Source organism: Colletotrichum fructicola (genome assembly GCF_000319635.2).
Source record: "Colletotrichum fructicola Nara gc5 chromosome Unknown KSG_Nara_v1_contig02, whole genome shotgun sequence".
Lineage (NCBI taxonomy): Eukaryota > Fungi > Ascomycota > Sordariomycetes > Glomerellales > Glomerellaceae > Colletotrichum > Colletotrichum fructicola.
Genome location: NW_027094052.1, coordinates 6,815,218 through 6,841,657, shown reverse-complemented (window position 1 = coordinate 6,841,657; position 26,440 = coordinate 6,815,218). Strand labels below are relative to the sequence as shown.

The following is a 26,440-nucleotide window of genomic DNA, read 5'->3' as shown; positions in this document are numbered from 1 at the left end:
CCTGCTCTCTTGTGCTATTAAATCTTTCTGTGTGAAAAAACATCTGATGCTCTGTTTTCTATTATCCTTTACTACTATACTTCCCTACTCCCTACCCTAAACTGTCGTACTCCTATGTACGGCGCCTACTCGCCCCGCCTTGCCCTGCCTGATCACCCCTCTGCTACGCCCTCTACTGCCCTCTGCCACAACTGACTCGTCAACTGGCACAACTTGCTTGACTGCACCCCTCCCCATTGGATCATCTGCCCTAACCACTCGTCGTCGTCCTCGGTGTTGTCACGGGCGTCGTTGTCCTTGGTGTTATTGCGGCGCTCGTCGCCCCTGGTGTTATCACGGCTCGCCTCGCCCGCCGCCCTGCCCCTTACAACCACGTCGTCCGCCCATAAAAATGCGCTCTTCCGGTCCGTCTGATGGATGATGCCTCCTACCTGCTGCCAAAACGGCAACACCAACCATAAATACCACACCAACAACTCGCCGACCTCGCGCGGCAAATACCGGTGTATCACCTTGGCCGTCCCCGTCTGGCGGTAATTCTTATGATACGACGTGACGAAACAAATCATGCTGTCGTGTGCAAACACGTTCCTGACCCCGCCGTTGGCCGTGTTGCTGTGTCTGATGCCTGCTAACTCGGGCGCCCGCGCCGGCTGCCCTGCCACCATGTGCATCAACATCCACAACCGCTCCCGGAACGATTCCAACGCCTGTCTGTATGCCTGCACCGTCCTCTCGCGATATGGGTGGTGACTATTGCTGCGGTTGGACGTGGCCTCCTCCGTCCTCTCGCGGTACGGGTGGTGACTATTGCTGTGGTTGGACGTGGCCTCCTCCGCCTCTCCTGCTGCTGCTGCTGCTGCTGCTGCTGCCGTCCCTCGCGTCGGGTCTAACCACGCCCGCCGCCGTGCCTCCGACTCTGCGATGCGCCGTGCGATCCACCCCTTCCCCTTGCCCACCCACGCCTCGTTGCGGTCGTCGTGTAAAAACGAATACCCCGGCCGGTCCTGGCTGTGGTCGTCGTGCATGCTGTCCCACCTGATGGCGGGCAACGCTGCTGCCAACGCTGATCGGCCTCCATACCCATCGCCATGCTCATCGCCGTGCTCATTATCCCTGTCCCCATGCCCATCCACCACCGCCAACTGCGCCAACAACGACCGCGCCTCCTGCGCTAACCCGTGGAACATCTCGGCCAACTCGCATACCCGCACCTGCACCCGTCGGAACGATATCCGGTCGCCGCTCCAATCCACCATCCCCGGCGCCACCGTGTTGAACCGGATGTGCATCCCGTACGTCCGCGCATCGTAAATCCAATTCATCACCCGGGGCTCGTCGTCCGGCCGCCCGGGCATCCGCGTCATGAACCGCCGCACCTTGTCGCGCACCAAATGGAACTCCTCGTACGCCGCCTCGGCCCCTTTGGTCGCCGTCAACTCCGCCACCTCGTCCTGCCGCTCCAACCACGCCTGGTATACGACGAACATCTTGGCCACCTTGATCACGGCCGAATAATTCGTCGTGTACTCCGTCGCCTGGTGCCAACCGCCGTCCTCGCGGATGCCCAACACCGCCAACGCGCCGATCATCGCGCTCTCCTTCTGGCTCTGCTTGTACGGGTCCTCGATGATGGCGATGATGGCGTCCAAACACATCCTCTCGACCTCCTCCGCCTGCGCGGCCTACCTGCTGCCGACGTCCGCCTCGACACGGCTGGTGAACGCATCCCACAACGACCCCTGCCGCATGGTGAACCGGTACGGCGGCCGCTCGCGCTCCGGCCACTCGTCCATGCGGAACCATATGCTCACCATCTTACGCCAAACCTCCTTGTACCGCTGCCACGTGTCGTCCTCCATGCGGTTATCGAACGGCCGCACCGGCTTCTGGCCGATCTCCTTCCGCTCCGCCTCGAACAACGCGTCGTGCCCGACCTTGTGCGGTGCTGCTGTTGCGCGTGCCTTGTCCGCGACGCTGTTGAACACGGCCCACATATTTCGTAACGTCTCCTCGCCGTCCTCGATCGGTTGCGTGGCCTCCTGCAACTGCGTCTTGTTCAACCCTTCCAAATCCCTCGTCCACCCGACGCGGTATAACCACCCGTTCGGCTCCAACTTTTCGTCTACTATACTAACCTCCTCGCGCGCGTCGGCCTCGAACCGCTTCTCTTGGTTCTCATGCAACGCGACAAACCACGCCGTGTCGTCCGTCCCCGGCCCCGATGGCTCGCTTCGAACGGCCACCCCTAACCCCCGCCCGACCTCGAACCACCGGCTCCCGGCGCGTGATGGGAAAAACCGCTGGCATGGCACCCCCGTCGCCCACGGCAAATCCCTTGCTGCCATGGCCCTCTTCTGCACATTACCCCCCTTCTGCCAATCATTCTGCCATCCATGTTCTGCCCGGCAATGCTCCTGCATGTTTCGCACGCGGCGGCACATATAACGGCATGAATGGCAACGTAATCCATCGACTTGGGGTGGTGCGATGTGGGCGATGGGTTTGACTGTGGAGTCTGGGTATTGAAACGACTGCAAATCGGCCTGGCTGCGGATGATGCCGGGAATGTCGCCGACTAATCCGGCGACCTTGCTCCTGGCCTTGGCGGTGATTGACCGATGGTGATTGCGTAAATGTGCTGTGACTTCGTTGGCTACGACTGCATACTTACATAACGTGCATATCAAAATGGAATACTGCGTGTCGTGAACGAATGGCTCCATCTTTGGCTATATGTATTGGTTACTTTCTTCTATCTACTGTTTCTGACTGATTCCTCCTGTCCTCTCTTTAAAAACTCACCTTCCTGCCCCTTAATTCCATATACTTTCTCCTTGATCTACTTTCCTCCCTGCTTACGTTCCATCGCTCGGTCGGGCTTTCTGGCCTGGCTGGTGGCCCTGTTATGTGATTGGCTGGTTAATGCGGGGATCGGGACGACATCACAAAAATATCTACTAACCTATTTCCCTATTTCTGGACTCAAATGGCGAAACAAAACACTGAAAACTGGATTCCCGTAATGACCCGGTTTGTGGCTTCAATTGCATGCCACTTTTGTCTATTTTACTCTGGGGAATCTCTACGGCTTTGTACCCCCTCTACGTGCCGGTTTTGACCCCCCCTCTCCCTGGCCCCACTTTCAATTCTGGTGGTGGCCACAACGGCTTTGACTTCAAGCCATCGCCCACGTAATGGCAGGGTTAGGGTTAGGGTCAGGGTTCTCTTTCGGAACGCGTCGAGATTTCAATTGAAGGTGGAGACACTGAAGTCAATCCCGGCCAATCAGAGGACCCAGGGAACGCGTCGAGATTTCCAAGTCGGGCAGGGGGTGGCAAGCGGGGCTCCGGACAAGTCGGGCCAATGGCTGTACACGGATGGCCGTATCTCGACGCGTTCCGGCATGAAATTAACTGAGTAGTATGTCTAATCGGCTTATGATGGAAATAACACTTTATGTTGTTGTTCTTTTCCTCAGCTTTATAACTAACTTTATTGATTCGCCTCCTGATTCGAGTGCTAAGTACACAGCTTACTTACTGCTCCTTTGCTTAGCCTCCTGCCAAAAACCTATGATAAACCCGCTAGCTAAATGACCCTCGCATCTTTAGATACAGAGACACTGCCACCTGCTGCGGCTCGAAGGCGCAAAAAAACAAGAATCACCAAAGAAGGGCGAAACATACAACACCGGGCATTCGCCGGTCGTCACCGACCCGACTACTACTCCAGCCCTCACTGGCTTGTCTATGGGAGAGCGGACGGGATCCCGAATTCTCCAGTAGGTATGGTCGTATGTGGCAGAAGGGCGGCCGGGCTGGCTCTTAATCCTAACACTACCCCATCCCGTCAACTAACTCCTCGCCTTAGGTCAAGGACTTTGAGAAATAGTTATGCGCTAGAATTACTTCAGTATGCAGTTGTAGTCGCTATAAGCCTTAGCATCTTTTTGCTTTTCTACATGCTCAAGCTCTACGACCAGTCCATCCAGCTCCTGAGGGTTCTCTATATACACAGAGCCAAGCAGCGTGGTGGTTATTTAGTGTTCTGCATCCTCGCGAAAACAAACCTCACGGTAGCTGTCAGCGCCTCCACTAACAGCTCGTGTCGTGGAAATCCTACCACCAATAACTAACTATCTAACCCCTTTCCTATGAGATTGGCAGACTCAAGACTAAACTCAAAGCGTTAGTTTATTTCTCCAAAGGAGCGTAGTGAGATTGCTTATAGTATAGTCCAAAACCCCAAGTCGTAAGGTTAGCCCGTCCAGGAACGAGGAGGAGCTGTGATGGCTCTGGCAACTGGTGCCCTTCATCTCGACTCATCTGAGATTGCAGTGAACAAGCCGAACCTTGACCTGTACCCTAAGAGGCACCAGGGAAGGCGTTTAGGGTTAGGGTTAGGCAGGGGGTGATAGGTGGGACAGGACGAGTTAGACCAACAGTTATACACCGACAGTCGTAGAAGATCCAGGTGGGGTCGTTAGCTTTCCTTTTGTTTCCTTTTTTTCCCTCCTTTTTTTTTTCCCCCTTCCCTCTTTTGCGCTGTGCGGTGAGTGTGGTTGACGTCGTCCGCGACCGGCCGCCCCGCCCCGACCGGTCGTACCACCCCGCTCGGTGCCGCCGCCGCGGCCGCGTAATCTCGGCCATACCCACTTCGGAAGCATGCGACAACGTCGTCCATAAGCATGCGCTACACAACTGAGACGCGGTGCGCCTCGCTTGCTCTGTGACCCGTCGGGCCCCCTCGCCGAGCTGGACGTACGTCGAAAAGGCCAAGTATAACAACGGTGAGAGATAGAATCCCCAGTCGAGGGCCTATCAGCTTAATCGGTCGAGCACTCCTCTAGCTAAGGAGAAGATCCGGGTTCGAGTCCCGGGTGGGCCTCTTTTTTGCCCCCTCCGTCGCTTGTGCATTTCTTCCCCGTTGCGCCGCTGCAGGGGCGCGGCGGCGCGGCAGCTGGTTGCGATGCCGGTCTAGGGTGCGCTTGCGGGCCGCCGCCGGGCTGGGCGGGTTCGATTCGTATGTATGCCCGAAACGACCGTCATGCGCGCGAGACTACGGCCGCGCATGCCTTATAGGCGTGAAACGTCTCAGAGATGTCATCAGTTAGGATGAGAGGCCTGCCAGCTTAATTGGCAGAGCTCCCCTCTAGCTAAGGGGAAGGTCCGGATTCGAGTCCTGGGCGGGTCGCGACTTTTGCGGCTTTTTTCTGTGCAACCTTTTGCCCTGATCTCAAATATCCAGTCCGTTTTGTCATAGGCCTCTCCGTTGGCAGGAAATCCCTTGTTTAGGTTTTATTTCGTTTATACTCTCAGTTCTGAGCCATCAGAGTGCGATACCTTACTGTTACGACCCGTTATGCATGGATAACAGTTAACCGACCCACTCGGGCGTCGGGCGGCTAGGACAGGACATTTGTACTATGCAGGATCACGGGAACAACAGGGACTCACTCAGGAACGGAAGAACTATGGTACAGGTCACGTGATGATAAGGAATGAGCATAGATAAGGGACCCACAATGAGCGCTCAGTGGAGACTAGAATGAGCGCTCATCCCACTCTAGAATGAGCGCTCATAGTGACAAGGGGCACAGCGCTCATGAACAAGCAGAACTGTTCATATAAGACTTATATATATAGTATGACCCTGAGCCTGGCTCATGGTCAGACTTCCATAGCTCTTCAGCAATCAACTTAGTATTCATCCTCACGGATACTCTCAGCTTACCTTCACTGCGAATTACTTGTTGAGCCTAAGACTGATCACCTTAGCCTCTGACGACCGATCTACTATCAGCCTACGACCTACGACTCAGACCACGACCTCAGTGAACTGTTATAACGTGTCAATCCCCAGCTTCTGTTAGCAGACCCTACTGTCGGATAGCTGACCGTAACACTTACGTATACTTGGGAACATGTTGATGAAATTCCCTATCCTGCAAGGCACCGCCTAGCCTCATACTCTATACTATATTTAGGTCTCTCGTATCTCCAATCCCCGTTTATACTCTCCTTCCTCAGGACAATGGTCCTGTTGGCAAGATACACAACCTTTCGACACGACAGTCGACGTGTCCCCCGCGTGATAGCTCAGCAAGAGGGGCTGGTGGAGAAAAGCATCACCTGGCTCCTATCGGATTCGCCCATCGAAATTGGACAAAACCCAAAGCATCTACATCTCCTACTCCAGTTTATTGTATTTGCATAACCCTATCGATCCTTGATGATGCTCGCGCAACGCTCCGTCCAGATGCTGTCCTGGCTGTTGAAGACCACGCCGATAAAGTCGTCTGGCCGTTTCATGGCCGACCGTAGCTCTCGGAATGTCTGGAGGAGGTCCTCTTGAGGCCGCAGCTGCAGGTCTGTGTTTCGGGGGCTGTCGCGGTTGCTTTTTGAGGTGACCCAACCCAGCTCACGCAACATCCGGTTGCTGCACCCCTTATGCTCTACAGCGCTGTTAGCATCATCAGCCTCACACCATTCCTGCGTTGTACCGTACCAATCTTCTTCGTCATCTCGGCGACATCATAGGCCGTCCCACTTGAACCCTTCTTCCAGGGGAACGAGGCGGGGTAGAGGAACCACATCATCCTCGTGACCATGACGAGGGCCAGCTGGGCCGGGTCCTTCCTCTTGGCTGCGGTCCCGAATTCGCGCGACCCAGGCGCGACCTCTGGCGTTTCCGACGAGGAGCAAACGGTCAATGTGATCATCAGCATCAGGCAACACAGAGGGTCGTCGATGTTGCTGGAGAGGATGTTTATCGCCAGCTGGTAGTGGTCTAGAACCCGTAGGTCGCCCTTGTTAGAGAAGGTCGCCTTGGCCTTGAGGAAACCGTCCGTGATAAGGCTGGGGACGTTGGTGAAGGGGAAGCTGTCGCCGAAGTGGATGGCTCTGCGTTTCCGGCGGAGCGCCTGGTTGTGCAGCGCATTCTCGTGCCTGATCTGCGCCTCCTGCGCGGCGCGCCTCAGCGAGCCGGGTGGGCCCGTGACTACTGTGCGCATGCATCTCCCGTGTAGGCAGACGATGGTCGTGGACGTCAGGCGGCCCTTGACGGCGTCAGGCGCCCACTCGACGCCGGCGGCATACAGTCGGCTTGTCCAGCATGGTGACCCACTCGTCGTTGCTGAGTCCGCCGCTGGCTATGGCCACCTGTAGCCGATCCGGCCAGGTGGAGTGGACTGGGGCGACTGCGGCCCGCCCCTTCCCGGTGGTGATGGCGCGGACCAGCTCGGCAGCGTAGTCGCGCCTGGTGCGTGTCTTTGACTCGGCCATCATCAAGCGTGAGCCGCCTGGTGTGAGAGCCTGGGTCAGCTCCTGCAGCGCCTTGCTTGTGAAGGCCTCTGGCGTAGCCTCCCACGCAGTGATGGCGGACTTGCATGCTGCTATCTGGGCAGAGGTGATTGGTGTGCTTGCGGGCTCAGCCGCCTCTTGCAGCCTGCGCCGTAGCTGGCTTGCTATGAACAGCTTCGTCTGGGGGATCCATCTCGCCGAGTGCTAGCTCGAATACGCGGGAGTATGCACACATCACCCTGGGGAAGACCTGGGGTGGGATTGAGCGGAAGAGGCGGATGTACGACTCATGCTCGGCGCAAAAGAAACGTATGAGCTGGAAGATGGGACGGATCACGGCGGCAAACGTCCGCTCCGCGCGGCACATATGGTGGATGTTCAGTGAGACGACCTGCTCCATTCGGTATGCGAACTCCTCCTGATCAATAGCGGTATTCAGCTTTCGTCTCTCGCGCGCGAACGGCTTGGACTGTTCCGGGCTCCCTGGCGTCAGTTGGCCGCGGATGCGCTGCAGCATGGCCTCCCGCTTGTCTCTCGTATGTGACGAGGTGGATGTGTGGGATGTTGGCGCCGTCAGCGCGGCTGTTGCATACCCCTTTGTTGCGAGGAGGGCGTTTGGGCTGTGGCGTACACTTCTCTTGATGTTGGAGTAACCCTGGAAGTAGCCAAACGAGAGCACGTCGGCGCCATCGTTGTAGTCGCTCATGTTACCCCTCATAGCTGTACATAGGGGGTCTAGGAACGCGGGCGGCCGGCTGCCCGAGAAGTTGCCATACCTGGGATGGAAAGCCTGGGGGTAGAACGTGTAGTTGCGGCTACCGGGGAACATTCGGGCCACCATGTTCCGGTCCGCTAGGAGGCACCGCGTCTGGCCCCCATCCGACTGGCTATGGATGCAGACGGCGAGCGCGTAGGAGATCGCAGCAGTGTCGTCCAGGCTGAACCTGGAGCTGAGCTCGGTAACCAGCTCGTGGAGCTTGTCGCTCTCCCTGAGTATCTGCTGGTATGTCTGGTTGTTGGCGTTGTGGGGGTGGCTATCCTCCTCTTGTCTTGCGGGGCCCGCGCTGCTCTCGCTGTCGCTGTTGTTGAGGATGAAGCTATTCAGGCTGGCCTGGACGTTGTTCTCCGCTACTACATCCCCATCCTCCTCAGCCTGGCTTACGTCTGCCTCGCCGTCCGACTCCCTGAAGGCGTGCGTCTCGCGCGGCAGGTTGAAGATCTCCTCCCCGACCTTGATCTCCAGGTTTGCGCCGTAGTCGTACGCATGGAAGGCCGGCTCGTGGCGTCGCCAGTATGAATCGGCGTCTTGCTTGCTGGAGACCCACGCCGCCCATCCGTTCATAAACTGTGTCTGGAAAATGTACCACTGCGCGGAGCTTATGCGCTGGCTATCCTTGCCACCAGGCCGCCAGCACGTATCAACGCCCTCACCAAGCAGCTGCGACGACTGGAAGATGCTTGTAATGTAGGATGCGAGCTCACGGGCCAGTCCGATCGGCATTGCACTCTTTGACGAACTCTGCTGCTGCGGCTCCTGCTGGCTGTAGCCTGCTGACGTTGTTGACTGGGTGGAACTGCCTGCTAGTGGGTGCATGACGATGAACCAGACCTCCCGCGTACCAGCCTGCGCGATCCTGAACGTGCGTCCCGTCATGTTAAACAAGACGCCGCCCACATGCTTCGTGCTGTAGGGTGCGCCATACCTCTCGAATGAGACGATGACGTTGTCGAGGAGCGGCGCGCTACGTCTCGTGATCGGGCGGCCTGGCTTACCCACAATGCTGAAGAAGTCGAGGAAGAACTGTGGGATGAAGGTGTCTGCAGCTTTGGCCTGCGTTGCCCCTGCTGATCGGGCCCCAAAATCGATTGTGTGCTTCACCTGGAGCATGTTAAGGGCGTCAGCCGGCTCGAAGGTGTCCGATAGCACCTTGGAGATGAACCGCGTTGCTGTTCCCAGGTTATGTGAGCTTCCCTCCCTGCTGCCTATGCATGCTGTGTACGCCGAGTGGTCTTGATGCTCACCATGAAGCCGGTGGTGACCGGTGGAGTGGGTAACCGCCCATCTCTGCGGTCCACTGCGCGTGCTGGGCATGTCGACCTCGTCTTCAAAATCACGACCCTCGTTATCCGTTACTTCGTTAGGGCCTGCTTCGTAGCAATCATCCTCCTCGACAACCGAGGCATCTCTCTGCAACTCGTAAGTCTGGTGGGGTGCCGTGGGGTCGGTGCTAGTAGGCATATTGGTGTGTGGGAGGCGGAGTGTAAGTCTGGCTGTGGTTCTGGTGCTCTGATTGAACTGTTTAGGTGGGATTGGTTGTGATGTGGTCCTTGGTAGATGCTATGGACTGCTGGGTCTCTGCCTTTTATCTAGGTCTGGGCGCAAGGAGGGCCATGCTACTTCATTCTCAGCGAGGCTGTAGCCTGGCTAACGGAATATAAACATATTATTAAAACATTCTAACATGTCTCCTTGTAATGCCCTGTTTCTTAGGAGTGGAATTTCATTTAATTTGTTTTACTATAGAAGGGAAAGGCACGATATGCCCCTAGCCTGAGGAAAGAGCCCGTCCCAGATGCTTGTTATCTAGCGTAGTATAACGACTAGGAAACTGTAGGATGGTGATAGGATATTGCGTGGAGGCTGCTGTAGGATCCTGGAATACAGGGTGTTATGTGACCTATGCGTAAGTAACGGAGATAGGTGCGTAGATGCATGGGATAAAAAAGCCCCTTGGGGCTTATTTGCAGTGGCAGAATGAGCAGATACAAGGCTTTGATCTAGAGTGAAGGGCTGAGGAGTCTTGTGAGAGGAGAAAGGTGGAAGCCCCTTGGGGCTTATTTGCAGTGGCAGAATGAGCAGATATAAGGCTTTGATCCAGAGTGAAGGGCTGAGTAGTCTTGAAAAGGGAGATAGGGAGAGAAGCCCCTGGGGGCTTCTTCGCAGGTAAAAGCCCCCTAGGGGCTTTTTCTTCATGTGGGTATTCTTATGGAAATGGGAACATAAGCCTTTGAGCGTAAGGTCGCATCGTAACTAGGTATAATAAACGTCCGCTTTGTTCTTGGGTATGAAGGTAAGAGAGTATGATATACGGGCGTGTAATGTATGGGTATGTTTATGTTGTTTAGTGTACTCAAACAGGGGGTATAAGTATTGAAAACAAAACGCACTTGCAGTGTTGTAGCTAAGAGGCAAAGCTCCTTCTGGGCATCCTTTCAGCCACCACGCCCCGTCGCCCTCCCTCTCCCCTGATCCCTAGGCAGCTAGCTAGTAGAAGAACCCCCTAAGCCTAGTGAAGCCACTGGCCTATCGCTTTCCCATCCTGAGACCTGATTTCCAGGCTCCTGTTATCGTTCTACTAGAGGGGGTGGTGGCTGGCGATGGGAGCCTCACAGCTGGCGAAGTGGTCTTCGACCCCTTTCGCCGGCTGTCAGACGGCTGACGGGGAGAGACTGACGAGGCTCGCCCTTCTACGTCCGACAGCACGCGGAGCGCCTCGGCGCGGCTGAGGCCAGCCCTGTGGCCTGTTGGCTCACGGCTGCCCGTGTTCTTCTGCGCTGACGGAGGTGGGACGTCGGCTGCCGGGCTTGGGCGTTTTTGACGGCGCTGTGGGCTGGGGCCGACACTCTCGTTAGCGCTGGGATCGTCCTCATCGTCAGTAGTCGTATTCTCGGCTGTTGGGGCTGGGCTGAAGAGGGGAAGCCCTGGAAGATCTGTAAAGGAGACGAGGACCTCCTCAATCCTGCGCTGCAACTCGAGGAGTCTGGGGTCGCCATTCTTGACAGGCTGGTTGCTCATCTTGAAGAGGGTGGCGCAGAAGGTGTTTGTGAGTGTGCAGGCCTGCACCCAGCGGAGGTCTCCGTTGACATCGGCCGGCATCCCCCACTCAGGCCTTAGCACGTCCGTCACTGCATCACCGGCGTCCGTGATGCCGCGGACGACGCAGAGGACGCGTGCCCAGCCACCGTGGCTGAAGCGGGCACCGTAGTCGGCCTTGTCGACAAGGGTGACGTTTTCTATGGTCAGGGTCTGCACCTCCTGCGCCCGGAAGGCGTCTGCGTCACGTATCGCGAGATCAAGCACACGCCGCTGGAGCCGTGCAGCCGTGTTCTCGGCATAGGCAGGGGAGTCCCTGTATGCGCTGAGGTTGTCGAGGGCGGCCTGAAGATGCTCGAGCAGCAGGGGCTTGTTCTTGGACTTGGGGTTCACGTCTGCGAGTTCGGCCGCGCTTCTGCTATCGATCCAACTGACGACATGGTGCAGTACACGGACTGCGGTCTCCGTCTCCGGCCTCTTAGGACGTAGGAAGCGCTTGAGGTCGACGAATGAGAGGTTGGGCGCTGCTGATACGGCGGTATAAACCCTCTTATAGGCCTCGTCGTCCAGTGTCCTGAGGAGCCCTGCCGTACGTTGAGGGGCGCTGTTGGTGTTGTTGCAGCCGTCGGTGGGGAAAAAGGCGGCCTCAACAACGTCCTGGGCGCGAGCTTCCCCGTTGCTGTTGCTGGCGGGGAGGGCTGTGGACAGCATGTTCCAGTCGCCTAGCCCCACGTCCTGCGTCACGTCAAGGGGGAGGGCGTTGAGCGTGTCGAGTACCGCCTCGAGCGTCGCAAACCAGTAGCCGTCGACACGGAGGCTGGCCATCCACTCAAAGGTCGATATGTTGAAGGTCTCCAGGCCTAGGCGCGTTTGGCACCAGCGGGTGGCCATGTCCCGCCACCGCTCGTGGTTCCACAACGTGACGAGCCGGCGGGTGGGGAGGCCCTTCTCGCTGCTTAGCCGTAGTCCTACCACAAGCTTGTGGTTGACGGTGATATGTGTGCTGGGCCCGGCTGTGTCCGACGCCACTGACACAAGCTGCTTCCAGATCTGTCCGTGGTTGTCAGGCAGGCTTGGGTCTCGGCGGTTGACGCGTAGCCTCATGTTGAGGTCGGGGGGCAGCTTATCTGTTATCATACGTCAGGTCAGTCCTGGCTTCTTAGGCTTGTGCTGCCTTCACTTCTTGACGTGCGCGCGGGGAGGGTGCTGCAACTCACCTTTGTCGTATAGCTCGCACGTCCACCAGGCGTCCGACTCTACAGCACCTGTTGCTTTGATGTATTCCCGGAGGGCGTGGAGACGGTGCTGGCCTGCCATCACCTCGACCTTGGTCCCATTAACGTCAGCCCACCGGAGCAACGGGTGTTCCCTGGCGCCTTCGTCGCCGCCATCCTCGTCGTCTTGCCTGGTCTCGAGGGCTCGGCGGACATCCTCAGCGTCACATAGGACGAACATATGGTTTTCGGGCGCACTACGCTCAAGGCCACCCTTTATAAACACGTCCCGGAGTTCGCGCACGTGGGAGGGTTCGATTCGACGGTTGACGCCCTTACTCCACGTTATGTCCATGATATCGATATGTAGTCTTGCGGTAGCTAGGAGGTAAGGCTTCGCAAGTTCCCGGACTGACTTTTGATCCTGGAAGGGGTCGTTGGACGCTCGCCTCTTATGGCCATGGCGCGCAGGAGTTGTATCCTCAGCGCTGCGCTTGCGTTTCGTCATGGTATGAGTGGTTTACTGACTGCCAGGCAAAAATGAGGTTTGCGAATACTCTGCAGCGTAGGTGGACAGTGCATCTGTTGGTGGGAGGTCCTCATGTGTTGGTGGATGGGAAGAGGAGGGCGTTGTGATGTGTTCTCGCCGGGCTTGCATACCTGGGCCGGTTTGGGGTTAGCTGTATTAGGGTTGGGTAGACTGTGTTATTCATACGTGGGAAATATGTCTTGGTAGAAATTCGTTATTGTTGCCTGCTGCGCTCTTCTACCATACCCCCTTCGAAGTCTCACATTGGATGCGGCGTTTAACTGGCCTTCCGTTGGAATTTCAATGGGGCTAGTGCCAGTTGCCTAGGAATGTTGTGTGCCCCTCCCTCCCTCCCCTCCCTTCTGTCTACCTTCCTGTGCGCACTCAGCCCATGTTCCACCCCAGGAATGTGTGTGATCACTGTTCCTGTTTAGGATTTGCTTCCGTCTTCGGTTTCTCCACCCTTATCACGTTGTTGTGGCTAAAGCTGGGCAATCATTACCTGTAGCCTGTGGGGGAAGGGGTAGAAGCAATCTGGGGCCTGGGTGCCTGGATTCGCTGGTCTAGGTGGCTGTGAAAGAAAGCCCTTGAGGGCTTTGGGTGAGGGGGGGCACTATGATATGGAATATCTTTCCCTTCCTAGAAGATCCCACACGCAGTGATTTTCGCGTGGACGAGGCTTGGGGAAACTCAAGTGAATAGACATACTTATGAGACGCCTAGATATAGGCCTACTAACTAGATCTATTGACCTCGTTTGTTCTCGGCTTGGCGTGGGAAGAAAACATCATCACATCCATTATCCGCCTTCAACCCCTTTATATCTTTACCTCTATCCCCATCCGCGCCTAGGCTGACCCTGGTTATTATCTAATCACATGCGCCAGATTTCCTCGGCGGCTTACAGGATAGTTGTGCGGTGTTCAGGGCGCAGAACCATCCAATCTACAATCCAGTTTATGGTACGTATACCAATAAGCATCACGGTAGAAGCTAGGAAGGAGGGCGGTGCCTGCTGTAATGACTATACACCTATCCATATTGATAACCCTCAGACTAGATATGCCTGCAACCTCTCCCCTTCTAATGTACTGTGCTCTTTCAAGACGTTCTTGTGGTCGGTTAGTGCTCATATAAGTGGTAGTAGAAATCTACGCTCTTTGTAGATAGGCTGAATGACTGGTCCGGTGAGCTGTGAGTGCGCATTTATCATCTTCAGCTAGATATAGATGAGAGGCTAGAGACAGAATTAGAGATATGATGAATGCTCTCTCTCTACAGCTGGTATCTTTCGTTAGGAATGTCTATTACGGGAGACCTGTCCTGGTGTAGGTCTGACCACGTTCTTACCTATGCTATCCTATCGGTTACCGCATAACGCTGGTATACAAGTGTGCTGGACACAGCGAATTAAAAGTTGTCCTAGTTGATCGACACTTTTTTTTCCAGCATATCGTGAGATTCATATAGGCAGCAGAATTGGAGAGGGTATAGCTCCTCAATATACTGGCGTTATGCGGGACTCAACGGGATACTTTGACCTATATACGACTGTAACTACGTGTTAGGGGTTAGAAGCAGCCACTTGACGGTTGGAATACAGTTCCAATCTATTTGACTTTATGTAGTATACTCTATTAAGTCTTAACCCGATGGAGATGACGTGGCTGGTGTGGTCGTGGTCGTGTCAGGCAGGCAGGCGTGCGTTTGCAAAGAATATGGAGTAATGACATGATAAAAAAATCATATGAGCTAGTAGAAGCGGCGAGCGAGCTCCCTTAAAGTTAAGATTACTTCTTCCTGGTATACATAAACCATCTATATTGACTCCTCCTGCGTGAGGATACTCCCTATAGAGCTATTAGGCATTCACTTCATCTAAGCTATGAATTTGGTGGGGTGATTGAGCATCGCAGTTCACAGTAGATGAGCTGTTATGTAATCAGCAGCGGCATATCAGGTAATCACAGATAGGGTTAGTAATGCTCTGGGCGTGGTAGATCATTTATTTATCCCTTTCCTTGCGTTACCTGATCCGTCCGTTGTTCAAATAATAAAGCACCATGCCCCTACATGCTTGATTTCTGCTCAAGTCTGCTGCGTAAGAAAATGTCAGAGCTACTTACTGTTGCGTTTTGTCGTCTTTCATCCTATCTACTACTGTTAACTGGTTAAATGACGTGGTTTGTGACATAAGCAGCCCTCCCTCCTGTCTTTCTTCTGTATCCGGCTAGCTTTAACGCGTCGGTTTCTCTCCACATGACGCGACGCGGTGTCTAAGTCCGCTTCAGGCCACGCATAGACACGCGCTCCAATGAACCTACCACACATCTAAATAGTTGCTTCTGTCCGCTCTCACTACTACTACTAAGCTGCCTCTCTATCTTCTGTTCTTACCTTACACGCGCTATGTGCGTCAACCATTCTCTTATATCCCCATCAGGCTGTCCACATCACCCGCGAAAATTCATACCAAACCTTGACTATTCTCCTGTTTTATATCTGTTTACTGCAGTCTATACGCCTTTTTTTGCGAGGGAGGGGAGATGAGGGAGAGCACCTGCCACTGATCATACCGCCCACTCTGAGGATACGTGCAGTCAAGTACGATGCTTATAGTTTGCTTCGACTGGCTGATCGGCTGTGTTTACAAGCAAGAAGCTCTACGGTGACTATAGGCTTGACGGGTTACGTACGAACCTGAGGATCTGCCTGAGGTTACGTGAAGGGCTAGGTAAGTATACGCGAGAGATTTGGAGTATTTGTGGCCGAATGGGGCGAGGTATCCGGATTGTATGGTCTACCTTAGTCTGATAAGCCCCTAGGGGCTTCTGGCCAAGTCGGCTGGGACATCCGGCTTCTACTACGATCAGGTCCCAGAAGCCCCCAGGGGCTTCTGGCTAAGTAGGTCAGGTAATCCAGATTCTATAATCAAGTCATAGGGGCCCTCGAAAGGCTTTCTACTAGCAATTGTTATACGGACTCGGTAGTTGAGTTCCTAAATACCCCTGGTCGGCTTATAGATAGATAGACAGACAGACACTGTCACCGGTCTATATGGACGCGAATACGCGCCGTATGTCGTCGTCTACTACTACTTCCCTTCGTATGTCCTACCCCATTGCCCCTCCGTGTTGCTCATTCGTAGCCCCAAGCCAGAAGCCCCTACCTGCTATCTCGATCTGGCCTGGAATCCTAGCCCTAACCTGGTCCGTATTAAGCTTTGGGAGGGCACTACCTAAGTTGATTGCTGAAGAGCTATGGAAGTCTGACTATGAGCTAGGTGTTACGACCGCTACAGTTGGTCACTGTAGGCTCGTAACTATATAGTGCAGAACAGGGGACAATGACAACGGATTTGTCATTATCGAAGCTTTTGCTTTGTGCCACAGTTGGTTGCCCTGACCCGCTCGTAACACTAGGCTTAGGGTCATACTATATATAAGTCCTAGGTAGTCCTCCTATGTTGGATATCATGGATATCCCACATATCCATGCTATCCGTTCCTTGTCTTGTGTCCGTTCTGTTTCCGAGGTCACGTGACTTGTACCGTAGTTCTTCCGTTTCCGGGCGAGTCCCTGTTGTTCCCGTGATCCTACAGTACAAATGTCCTGTCCTAGCCGCCCGATGCCCAAGTGGGTCGGTCGACTGTGATCCTTGCTTACGGGTCGTAACACCGATTCCTTCTAAGCGAACTATCACATCTAACAGTGGGCTAGGAGCCAAAATAGCCGTAGGAGGCGCGGGCACCGGAGCCCGTCCACTTCATCCATCTCCTCCAGCCAACTGCGTATATACTCAGGCCCGTTCAACAGCAGACCCGACCAGTCCGTCCAGCCCATCGTCTCTAGCACTATCGCGCCTAATGTGCTCACGCCCGTGCCGGCGCCGGCGCCTCCTACGATCATACACGCCGTGACGAACCGCTGGACGACCTTTACCCATGCGCATGGCACCTCCTTATATAGCACGTCCGCCGTCGCTAACGCCTCTTGCTGATTGCCGTACTTCTCGTCCATCTGTTCCCGGTAGACTGTCCGCCAGCAGAGCGTCAGCGGGAACCGGCACACGTGGCACCGCGCCCCCGTCCCGCCGCCGCTGGCTCGGTATGTTCGGAACATTGTTAGCCAGCTCTGGGCTTTCGACGATTCCGCCCGATGCGAGCACCTTTTCAGCTTGTGCGTCTCTACTATCGGCCCCCATTCATAAAAAGCACAGAGCGCACAGCCGACATCCCTGCTCCGCAGCCGGGCTCTGAGGTCGCAGATCAGTGGGTCGGATGCAGTATGCCCACGGCGCTCGGGTAACCCTATGGGGGTCGGGGGTGAGTAGACGGCGATGGCTGACAGACGCCTATATATCTCGGCTGGGTCTGAGAGCTGTTCCCTAGGCCGCAGTGCTGCGTTGGGATAGGCCCTGGCTGTCCCTGCTGTTGGAGACGTGCCTCCGGCAGGTATCTGGAGACGAGCCTGCCGCTCTGCTGCCCGCCGCTCAGCCTCACGCCGCTGCGCTGCCCGCCGCTGCTTCGCATTCAGGGGCGGCTGTTGCGGGCCGCACCTTGCGTTTGGGGATGTGGGGAGCGCTGAGCTCCCCCTCTGATGGCGCAGCCTACTTAGAGCATCCTCTGGTAGTTGTTGCGGGGGTGGTGGTGGCCGAACGGCCTCACTTATAGTGGTGTCCTCCTGGGGTGCGGTTACTGCGTTGGGTGAGCCGGTCTGAGGGCTGGTTGGCAGCTGTTCCCGCGTGTCCGAGATGCTCTTAATCATCCGTTCATAGTAAGAGTCCGCCTGGGTGGGCATAGTGAGGCAGGTTGCTATGCGTGTAATAACTAACAATAGCGGTTCAGCTTCTTGCCCGGGCGTTGGGCGCGGCTGCGACGGAATATGTATACTGCAGGATCGCGGGAATGACGGGGGCTGGCTCACCCCTGGCGTCGTTGGAGGACCGCGATGTGGGGCACGTGACGATAAGATACATACCGGTTATTTCCAGTGCGAATTCAGCTAACCTGACCATAATATGAGGGGACCTGTTTCGGGGAAACATTCTTCTTTCTAAGAATAACGTGATATAGGTTCCTTATATAGCTGTATTTATATATATCCTTTGCGATAAACGCTGCAAATAGTATGTGGGTTACTTTCCAGCCTACTTTTGCTGCTAATTGCGTTACATATGAAGCGTGTGTACAACCTGATAGCACACAGCATCTCTTAGTCATCCTCTCATGCGGGGGTCTCCACTACAGCGCTTAAGCATGTCTAGCGACAAAGCTTCAACTCCACAACCTCAGTTTCCCAATTCGCCTCAACAGTCCATCTCAGAATGGCGCAAGGCCGGCTCACAAATCTTCCCGCAGAGACTGTTGGGTGTATATCAGAATACCTCGAGTCGCTCGACCTGCTAAGCTTACGCTCCGCCTGCCGGGCTCTGGCTGACAAGACATCTGGACCTTTCCAGGACCGTTTCTTTCGCACACGCTATATCATGCTTGAACGTCAGAGCCTCCAGAACCTGGTTGAGATCTCCCGCCATCCAGTTCTCCGCTACGCGGTGCAAGTCGTCGAACTCACCACGGATCACCTGGTCGCGCCTCCGGATTACATGAGCCGAGCGGACTATGAGATGTGTGGGATTAACGATGAATATGATTGCATTAGGCTTGGTGACGGTGAGACTTTGTCACTTGGCGATGACAGTTACGAGGCTGTCATTGAGAGGTATAGGGCTGAGTGGGGTGGCTACAGGGACTTCCTTCTGACAAAGGGAGGTTGGATCAGGGACTTGGTCGAGGCACTGTCCAACCTCCCTCGTTGCAAAGCTGTCGGCATTGACGATAACGTCCGTCCCTGGGGGGCACTTCAACTTGGTCGCCGCATTGGCACGTTTCCGAACCGCTTCGTCACTCCCTTCCAGGCCCAGAGTATGGTCTTTGCCACCACGTTGATCAGAGCCCTGTTTATAGGACTGCTGCATAGTCGCCATGCTGTAGAGAGACTCTATCTTCAGTTTGGCGATCTGAAGACGGGCTGTACCTCTGTCACCCCACGCATGCTATCAACGATCCCTGTGTCTGCAGACACTTTGAGGAATCGGCTTGCTCCTATCAAAACCCTGCTACTTGTGGTCAACCCAAACAGCCATGAGAACACGTTTGATAAGGGTGTGAAGAAACTGGTTTCAAACACCGACCCAATCCAGACTGCGGATTCCGATTGGTGTCCAGAGTTCTGCGGCTTCCTCCGTCTTTTTCCCACGCTGACCAACTTGGCCTTACACTTCAATCCCCGCGACGAAAGGCAGCAGTTTCCAAGGCTTTCCGAGGATCTTCGAATCCCCGGCCTCCGGAGCCTCCGTGTCGAATTCGTCGACTGCACGAGGGACGAGCTCATGATATTGCTGGAGGGGCATCGGGACACACTCCGGGAGCTTACTCTCGAGTCTGTTGATATCACCGGAGGGGGGCGAAAGACGTGGTCCTCGCTCCTCAGGAGTCTCCAGCGTAGCCTCAGGTTGGAGGCAATAGACCTAGGGGACTGCATGGTAGATGGGTTTTATCTTCGTTCACGCTCCTCGACAACATTTCTTAACCAAAGGTTTTACGCAAATGGCCCTGAGGAGATTGAGGCTATGCGGTTATCGTTGGATAGATTAGAAGAGTCGGAAGCGTTCCCCTGGTTAAGACGATCTCATGATGAATAATGCAGAGTTTACGTGACGGATAAGATCACTACGTCCACAAAGACTACTATACCCACTCGCCTGAAGTAAAGCTTCCTCATTCCACTCTAACCTGCTTCAGTGATATATAAGCTACATATCTAGCTCCCTATCCCATCACCTATTACCTATAGATCTATGCCTAAGGACCTGGCTGCTGAGCGCACTATGTACGCACTAAACACATCAACGGCTAAGCGTCCTTTCGCCCGTTGCTAACGTCTCGCTCATCACATCGCTATCCGCCGCTAGGCTTTATTGCTAACGATATGACCCTCATTCCCAACACCAGTTGAGAGGCCTCGTAGCTTGGTGGTAGAGCGCTCCTCTAGCTAAGGAGAAGATCCAGGTTCGAATCCGGGTGGGGTCGTTCATCTTTCCTTGTTTGTCTTGCCCGCCCGGGTGCCCCGCCCGGTCGCCCCGCCTGGTGCCGCCGTGGTCCCGCACGACGGGCCGGCCCCACATCGGGAGCGTACAACGACAGCGTCCGGCTGACCCTGCTACGACAGCTGTGATCCGTCGCTCCTCACCTACCCCGTGACTCGTCCGCCCCCCTCGTCAAGCTGGACGTACGTCGAAAAGGCCAAGTATGACAACGGTGAGAGATGGAATCACCAGTTGAGGGCCTATCAGCTTAATCGGTCGAGCACTCCTCTAGCTAAGGAGAAGATCCGGGTTCGAGTCCCGGGTGGGCCTCTTTTTTCACCGTGAGCTTCGCTTGTTTGTTTCTGCATTACCCTTCTGCGTGGGCGCGCGCGGTTCATATGTATGCCCAAAAGGACCGTCGCGCGCGCGACATTACAGCTACGCATCCCTTGTATGCGTGAAACGTTGTAGAGATGCCATCCGTTGGGACGAGAGGCCTGCCAGCTTAATTGGCAGAGCTCCCCTCTAGCTAAGGGGAAGGTCCGGGTTCGAATCCTGGGCGGGTCGCAACTTTTGTAGCTTTTACCCACGCAACCCTTTTGCCCTGATCTCGGATATCCAGTCCGTTTTATCACGGGCCTTTCCGTCGGCGAGAAATCCCTGTTTTGGTCTGTTGTTTCGCTTCTACTCTACGTTCTGATCCATTAGAGTGTGGAGAGCAACACTTCTACTACCAGCATAGATATAACTCGCAACGAGGAGTGTCTACTATAAGTTTCCTTATGCTCTTACCTAACTTGGACTGGGTTCTGTGCCCTTCCACAAGGTACTGCCTAGCTCTATATGATAGGTATATCTAGGTCTCTCGCATATCCGCCCCCGTCCACCTTCTCTTTCCTCGGCACAACAATCCTGTTGGAGCGATACACAACCACTCGACATAATGGGGGACGTGTCCTTATAGTGATAGTTCGGCAAGAGATGTTAATATAAAAGTCGGAATCACATAGACTAAGGCGGTTTTCGTTGTCGTCCCAGCACTATTCATATACCTACCAAGCATAGGTATTCTCATCCATCGCAAACACCTTATAATACGAAACCCTAAGCTCAGGGTATAGGCGACAGCTACTGTTGAATACATGGCTGATTCCATCTCAACTAAGTTCGCACCAGACGAAGAAGAGTGACGCAGGTCCGCCACGTACACGTTCCAAGAGTTCTTCGTCATGGCTAAGGACAAGTTCAGGAGCTTCAGAATGGTGCGTCGATATTGATGTCTCTGCACGGACGCCACCGTTTGTTTCCATCTTCCCACACATACTAATTATGGTATCAATCGACGTAGACTGCCGTGGACCGTAAGCATGTCCATTTTACTTCCCCGGATAATCCACTGGCCCAGATATACTGTGAAGAAGGAGTTTTCACGGAGAGGTACAACAGGGAGAGATGCATGAGCAGGATCGAGGCGTATTTTGAATCATAGAATAAGGACTCAGAAAGAGAAAGTGTAGATAGAACTAAAGTCACTAGTCCTTAATCAACTATTCCAATCAGCCTTTTGAGTACGTCGCAGTAATACAAATCATAGCAACTATCTCATCATAAGTCTATCTATCCTAGTTACCTATAAGCTCCTTTCTTATATAGGAAAGGCAGCGCAATTATAGGATGCAATCACGCTTAGGCATCGAAGTGAACCGCCATGAAGAACACGGACGACGTCGGTTGCTTGTTGGTTCTTCAATTTTCATTAGTTCCTGTCGTGTTTATCTCTTGTTGCTCCTGGACGATATCATGATCAGACGTCCACGCTTTCGCATCTCCGATCTCCTGGCCAGCGAGATGATGCAGAGAGCGGGGACGATGCATTTTGGCTTGTTCCTGCGTGACCATAGTCTGGCGTGTGCGGCAGCAGAGACGTCGCCATTTCAGATAAATATATTTAATAACAACAAGTCCTACTTTATCCTTCACAGCGTATCAGCCATTCCGCATATTATATGAAGTATTTGCAATACACTCTTCTATTGTCAGTCGTCTTTGGTATGTTAGGGTAGGCTCTAGATTTCAAAGCGACCAAAATAGCGTCCACAGAACCATGCATCCACCCATCGAGCGCGTTAGTGTTCCGTCGTCGCCGTTGAAGGAAGAGCCACTTGATTGGCTGACACGGAATCGATGCCCAACTTTTGTTAGTGCACATTTCGAAATTCCGTTTCGGCTTGGTGGTCATGCAACCTGATTGGCCCAAACGGAATTTACTGTGCCCATGAAGCACGTATTTCCGGAATTTCGACAGCCCACGCTTGAATGTGAAAGGACTTGCGGGTATCTATGCTGCCGAGGCAATTGAGCCAGACATATATCAAGCCTCGTTATCCTTCCAAAGGTACGTGTAAATCTAGTGACTGGGTTCCTTATGATCGGAAAGTACAGAAATCGAAGCTAACATGGACGTCTACCAGCTATTGCTAATTGCAACTTCGCACCCTTTTGCGTCGACTACAGTCTTTCTGGTTGTTCTCGTTGGTCTCTATACATTCTACTACCGTAACGTTCATCCTTTGGCAAGATTTCCAGGTCCGCCTCTCGCGTCACTTACCAACTTCTGGAGACTCCGGGAGCTATGGGGTCTGCATCTACCCGACGCTCTCGTCGAATTACACGAGAAGTACGGTGATGTTGTCCGGATTGGTCCCAATATGCTCTCTTTCAGACAGGGGACTGCCGTACCCAGGATCTACAAGGCCGGTCGAGCCTTGGCCAAGACTGCTTTTTATGACGGCTTCACTTCTTTCAACCCCAATTTGTTTGGAACTCGAAACGAAGAGGTGAAGTCAGCAAAGTACCACAAGTCTTAAAGGCCATATACTCACTGTCCAAGGTTCACTCAATGCGGCGACGGCAAATGGCGCACTCATTCTCGCTGCAGTCGATCAAAGAAATGGAGCTGCACATTGATAGCCACATGCTTGAATTCCGCAAAAACCTCGACGAGTACTCCCGAACACACGAGACTTTCGATCTCAAAGAGTTAATAGCCTTCTTTGTTCTCGACGTGCTCGGAGATCTTGCCTTCCGCTATCAATTTGACTCGCAGATCGAAAAGAATACTTTGAAACTGCCTCCCATTAACGATCACATCTTTCTTGCTTGCCTGATGGGCATGATCCCCAACTTTATGCCATTCATCAAAGCCATCTCTCCCTGGACTCCGATCCCTTGGGTGCAAGGACTTCTTGCGGCACGACAGAATCTCAAGAACCTCACCATCGAGTGTGTCAGGAGCCGCATGGCCAACCCTGGTGCTGCTCGGAAGGATCTCATTACCAGTCTGATCAATGCTCAAGACCCGGAGACAGGCTCTAAGCTGACGGAGCTAGACATACAAACGGAGGCATTTGCGTTTATGTAAGTCGTTGGACTTTGCCTTGTTCGGGTATCTTTTTCCCTGCCGGTCTGACTTCTCTTTAGTGTTGCTGGCTCTCATACAACGTCTGGAACTCTTACTCTTCTCTTTTCTCATATCCTTCAAAACCCGGTTGTTCATGCCAAAGTGGTTGAGGAGATCGATTCAGTTGTTGAAAACGTTGGGTCGGCAATCGTACCCATTAAGGACCTCGAGGCCAAACTTCCGTTCGTTATGGCATGTGTAGATGAAAACTTTCGTATGAACGCTGTTTTCACCATGCCACTGGAGCGTGAGGTGACTGCCAAGGAAGGCTTCGAGATTGAGGGTCATGTAATTCCCAAAGGCGTAGGTCTCTTCGTTCTCCCATTGCACATGCACTCACTTACAACGGATGAACAGACCGTTGTTTTCAGCCTAAACCACGTTGTTCATCATAACCCTGCTATCTGGGGCAAGGACCATGATGTTTTTAACCCTTCTAGATTTTGCGATCTAGAGGGTGAGAAGCTCCGGCGTTTCCTGAGCCCATTCAGTATGGGCCATCGTATGTGTATTGGACGCAATATGGCCATGACAAACATGCTCAAGCTCGTTGCGATAACGTTTAGATGTTATGACCTTGAGATGGTGGGACCTGTGCAAGAGATCTCTACCATTAGTGTTGGAATTTCAGAGAAAGAAGGTCCATTGCTGTGTCGTGTTCATAGACGATAAGATAGACGAATAGTGCAAATGGTCACGCAATACCACTTTTACCAACATCATTGTGCTCAATGACACATTGGTAAAGCAGAGTAGCATTATGTCCATAAGATCATGTAAGGCATGGATTTCAAACTACACAGAATTAACTTCTTGTATCGGTGTTCTTGTGATTTCAGCCATCTGTGTGTCATCGACATTCTCTGGACCATAGATAGATGGCTTTGAAACAGCTGGTTATTCAACTCCCAGACGTAAGTTGTACGGGTGTCTCAAACCCTACTGCTATATTCTGATCTAGTGTGTCCCATCTTAAAGCTCCTGTTGAGACCCTGTACTACCTTACTGTGCTAGTTGACTGCATATTGTTCGAGGAAGCCAATCGCCTTCCTAAGAGACTCTACAGCAATCACCGCATCCCCAGCTGAAGTTTCGATGTTGACGTCACCCGCCCTTGCGTCGAAACCGTGCTGTGCGTCAATTGGGAACTCTGTTAAAATGCCCACTCCAGATTCCTCGAGCTTGTCTGCGGCCCTTGTGCTACACTCAAGCGGTACAGCTGAGTCGTTCGCACCATGGATTAGCATGATAGGCGGGAGGCCCCTCAAGTTACCAAAGTCAAGCGGGAATAGCTGCCGATGCTGTTCAGGTACTGCCGTAATTCCTTCGGCAGCAATTTGGCGAGCAAGACCAGGGAGCCCAGCCATGTAGTCGGGGAATATGGCGTCAATGTGCAGCGCGGATGCAAGAGCAAATTTGGGATCAGTAGCAGGGTCTCCAATCGGATAAGCTGAGACCGGCTTCCTGTCTTCGCCCGAAGTCTTTCTCATGGGCCATGCTTCCAAAATAGGCCCAGTCTCGATTAGTGGCCGATCAAAGATGTTCTTCCCAGTGGTCGTGTATCGAGTCCCAGATGGATCGAGCATCCCGTAAATCAGCAGCAGTGCATTAGGCTTCTTAATGGCTGAGACGGCTGTGCTAAGAGCCAAATACCCTCCCGCGCTTGACCCGGCGAGTGAGAGTGAGCCAACAGGGCGGCCCAAGATTGCCGGAAGTGACGACCAGGCCCATTTATAGGCGTCCGCAGCGTCTTGAACGGCATCGTGTGCGGTTGATTCGGGCATCAAGCGATAATCAGGAGTTACGAAGACCCATCCACGAGAGGCACATGCATGCACAAGCCAGTACGGCAAGAACGAATATCGATCCCCGACGATCTGGGAAACCTCTCATATTAGCTTCGAACGACGTAGGTCGAGCCACGCACTGAGAATGTTGACGTATGCAGATCGAGCGACAGCATTTACGTACGAGGAAACCGCCGTGATAATGCAGCAGCACAACAGCGGGAGAGCCATCCGACGTCTCGGGGTACACGACGTCGGCGTTGATGGTTGTATCATCCGAGATGACTTTGAAGGGCACTGTTCTCGACGTGTACCCCGCCAACCGCTTCAGCGGGAATGAGGAGCTCATGATGGCAATTGCGGTCGCAGAGGGACAATTCCCAAAGATGCAGGGCCCAAAGGTTGAATAAACAATAGCGAAGACACTGGCACGGATCGTGGTCACTTCAACTTCACTTCCGCAAACAGGTGAGCAGCGGGGTCGAGTGCACTGAGCTGTCCCTTTGATGTTTCGCTTAGTTATTACTAAGTATGACTCCGACGAACGACCGGGGGCAGTTTGACCCCGCTATTAGTTCCGGTCCGGAAGGGGCCGGAATTTGCTCAATCGCCAACCGGAAAGGTCCAATTGCTCGCTGCGCAATTTGTGGGTACGGGTGTAAGGTCGAAGAAATCATTAAGCTGGTCAAAAAACATGATGTCTCCCGCATCCCCGAACAGAAAGGCATCGGATGGACTTTCGACGCCCTCTCCTTGTTCACCCGCCCCGCCACTACTTGACGCCGTGGCTGAAGAGGCGGATAGCTGTGCCCTGAGCTTCCGGAGGCCTTGAAGACGCTCCCATAGAGCCAACAGCAGCGGCGATCTGTTGCTTAAGGTTCTGATCATTTCCAGCGCAATGTCAAACTCAACTATGACCTTGTCACAGAACATGGAGCTAGCATTCACAACCGCCAACAATAGGTTGCCAAATGCAGTCAGCAAGAGGTGCTTGTAGAAAAGTGGGTTACGCTTAATGATGGTTGTATTCTCGTTAAGGCTCGAGAGCATCTGCAGTGAATCTCTAGCAACGGAGACAGCCTTGTGAGCGTGACTCTGGTACTGGGCAATTCTCGTAGCCGATTGAAGCACTGGGCGGCAGACTAAGTTGTGAAGGTGACTCTTGCGGAGGAAAAGTATGGCCTGAACTTGCCGAACTTCTTGTCCTGGGTCGATGGTTTTGAGCTTCAGCTCATCATCCAAGAG

The 26,440-nt window shown here is 53.8% G+C and overlaps 7 protein-coding genes across 7 annotated transcripts; 2 read left to right on the top strand and 5 right to left on the bottom strand.

Moving 5' to 3' along the window:
• Window positions 1-152: 152 nt before the first annotated feature.
• Window positions 153-1,658, bottom strand: CGGC5_v004743 (uncharacterized protein; the record flags this gene model as incomplete). Its single annotated transcript, XM_066151332.1, has 1 exon — window positions 153-1,658. The coding sequence occupies one exon, from the start codon at window positions 1,656-1,658 to the stop codon at window positions 153-155; it is 1,506 nt and encodes a 501-aa protein (XP_066009362.1).
• Window positions 1,659-1,685: 27 nt separating this feature from the next.
• Window positions 1,686-2,423, bottom strand: CGGC5_v004742 (uncharacterized protein; the record flags this gene model as incomplete). Its single annotated transcript, XM_066151331.1, has 1 exon — window positions 1,686-2,423. One exon carries the CDS (start codon window positions 2,421-2,423, stop codon window positions 1,686-1,688), a length of 738 nt encoding a protein of 245 aa, XP_066009361.1.
• Window positions 2,424-6,221: 3,798 nt separating this feature from the next.
• CGGC5_v004741 (uncharacterized protein) lies at window positions 6,222-9,543 on the bottom strand (the record flags this gene model as incomplete). Its single annotated transcript, XM_066151330.1, has 4 exons — window positions 6,222-6,457; window positions 6,511-7,060; window positions 7,101-7,484; window positions 7,543-9,543. The coding sequence occupies 4 exons, from the start codon at window positions 9,541-9,543 to the stop codon at window positions 6,222-6,224; spliced, it is 3,171 nt and encodes a 1,056-aa protein (XP_066009360.1).
• A 1,065-nt stretch (window positions 9,544-10,608) lies between these two features.
• On the bottom strand, window positions 10,609-12,840 carry CGGC5_v004740 (uncharacterized protein; the record flags this gene model as incomplete). The annotated part of the gene is made up of 2 exons (XM_066151329.1): window positions 10,609-12,245; window positions 12,336-12,840. 2 exons carry the CDS (start codon window positions 12,838-12,840, stop codon window positions 10,609-10,611), a joined length of 2,142 nt encoding a protein of 713 aa, XP_066009359.1.
• Window positions 12,841-18,187: 5,347 nt separating this feature from the next.
• On the top strand, window positions 18,188-19,564 carry CGGC5_v004739 (uncharacterized protein; the record flags this gene model as incomplete). Its single annotated transcript, XM_066151328.1, has 1 exon — window positions 18,188-19,564. The coding sequence occupies one exon, from the start codon at window positions 18,188-18,190 to the stop codon at window positions 19,562-19,564; it is 1,377 nt and encodes a 458-aa protein (XP_066009438.1).
• Window positions 19,565-22,404: 2,840 nt separating this feature from the next.
• On the top strand, window positions 22,405-23,974 carry bphA-1 (Benzoate 4-monooxygenase; the record flags this gene model as incomplete). Its single annotated transcript, XM_066151327.1, has 5 exons — window positions 22,405-22,785; window positions 22,839-23,365; window positions 23,429-23,711; window positions 23,766-23,910; window positions 23,955-23,974. 5 exons carry the CDS (start codon window positions 22,405-22,407, stop codon window positions 23,972-23,974), a joined length of 1,356 nt encoding a protein of 451 aa, XP_066009439.1.
• Window positions 23,975-24,418: 444 nt separating this feature from the next.
• ausA-1 (Non-reducing polyketide synthase ausA) lies at window positions 24,419-25,544 on the bottom strand (the record flags this gene model as incomplete). Its single annotated transcript, XM_032022350.1, has 2 exons — window positions 24,419-25,285; window positions 25,380-25,544. 2 exons carry the CDS (start codon window positions 25,542-25,544, stop codon window positions 24,419-24,421), a joined length of 1,032 nt encoding a protein of 343 aa, XP_031880770.1.
• Window positions 25,545-26,440: the final 896 nt, after the last annotated feature.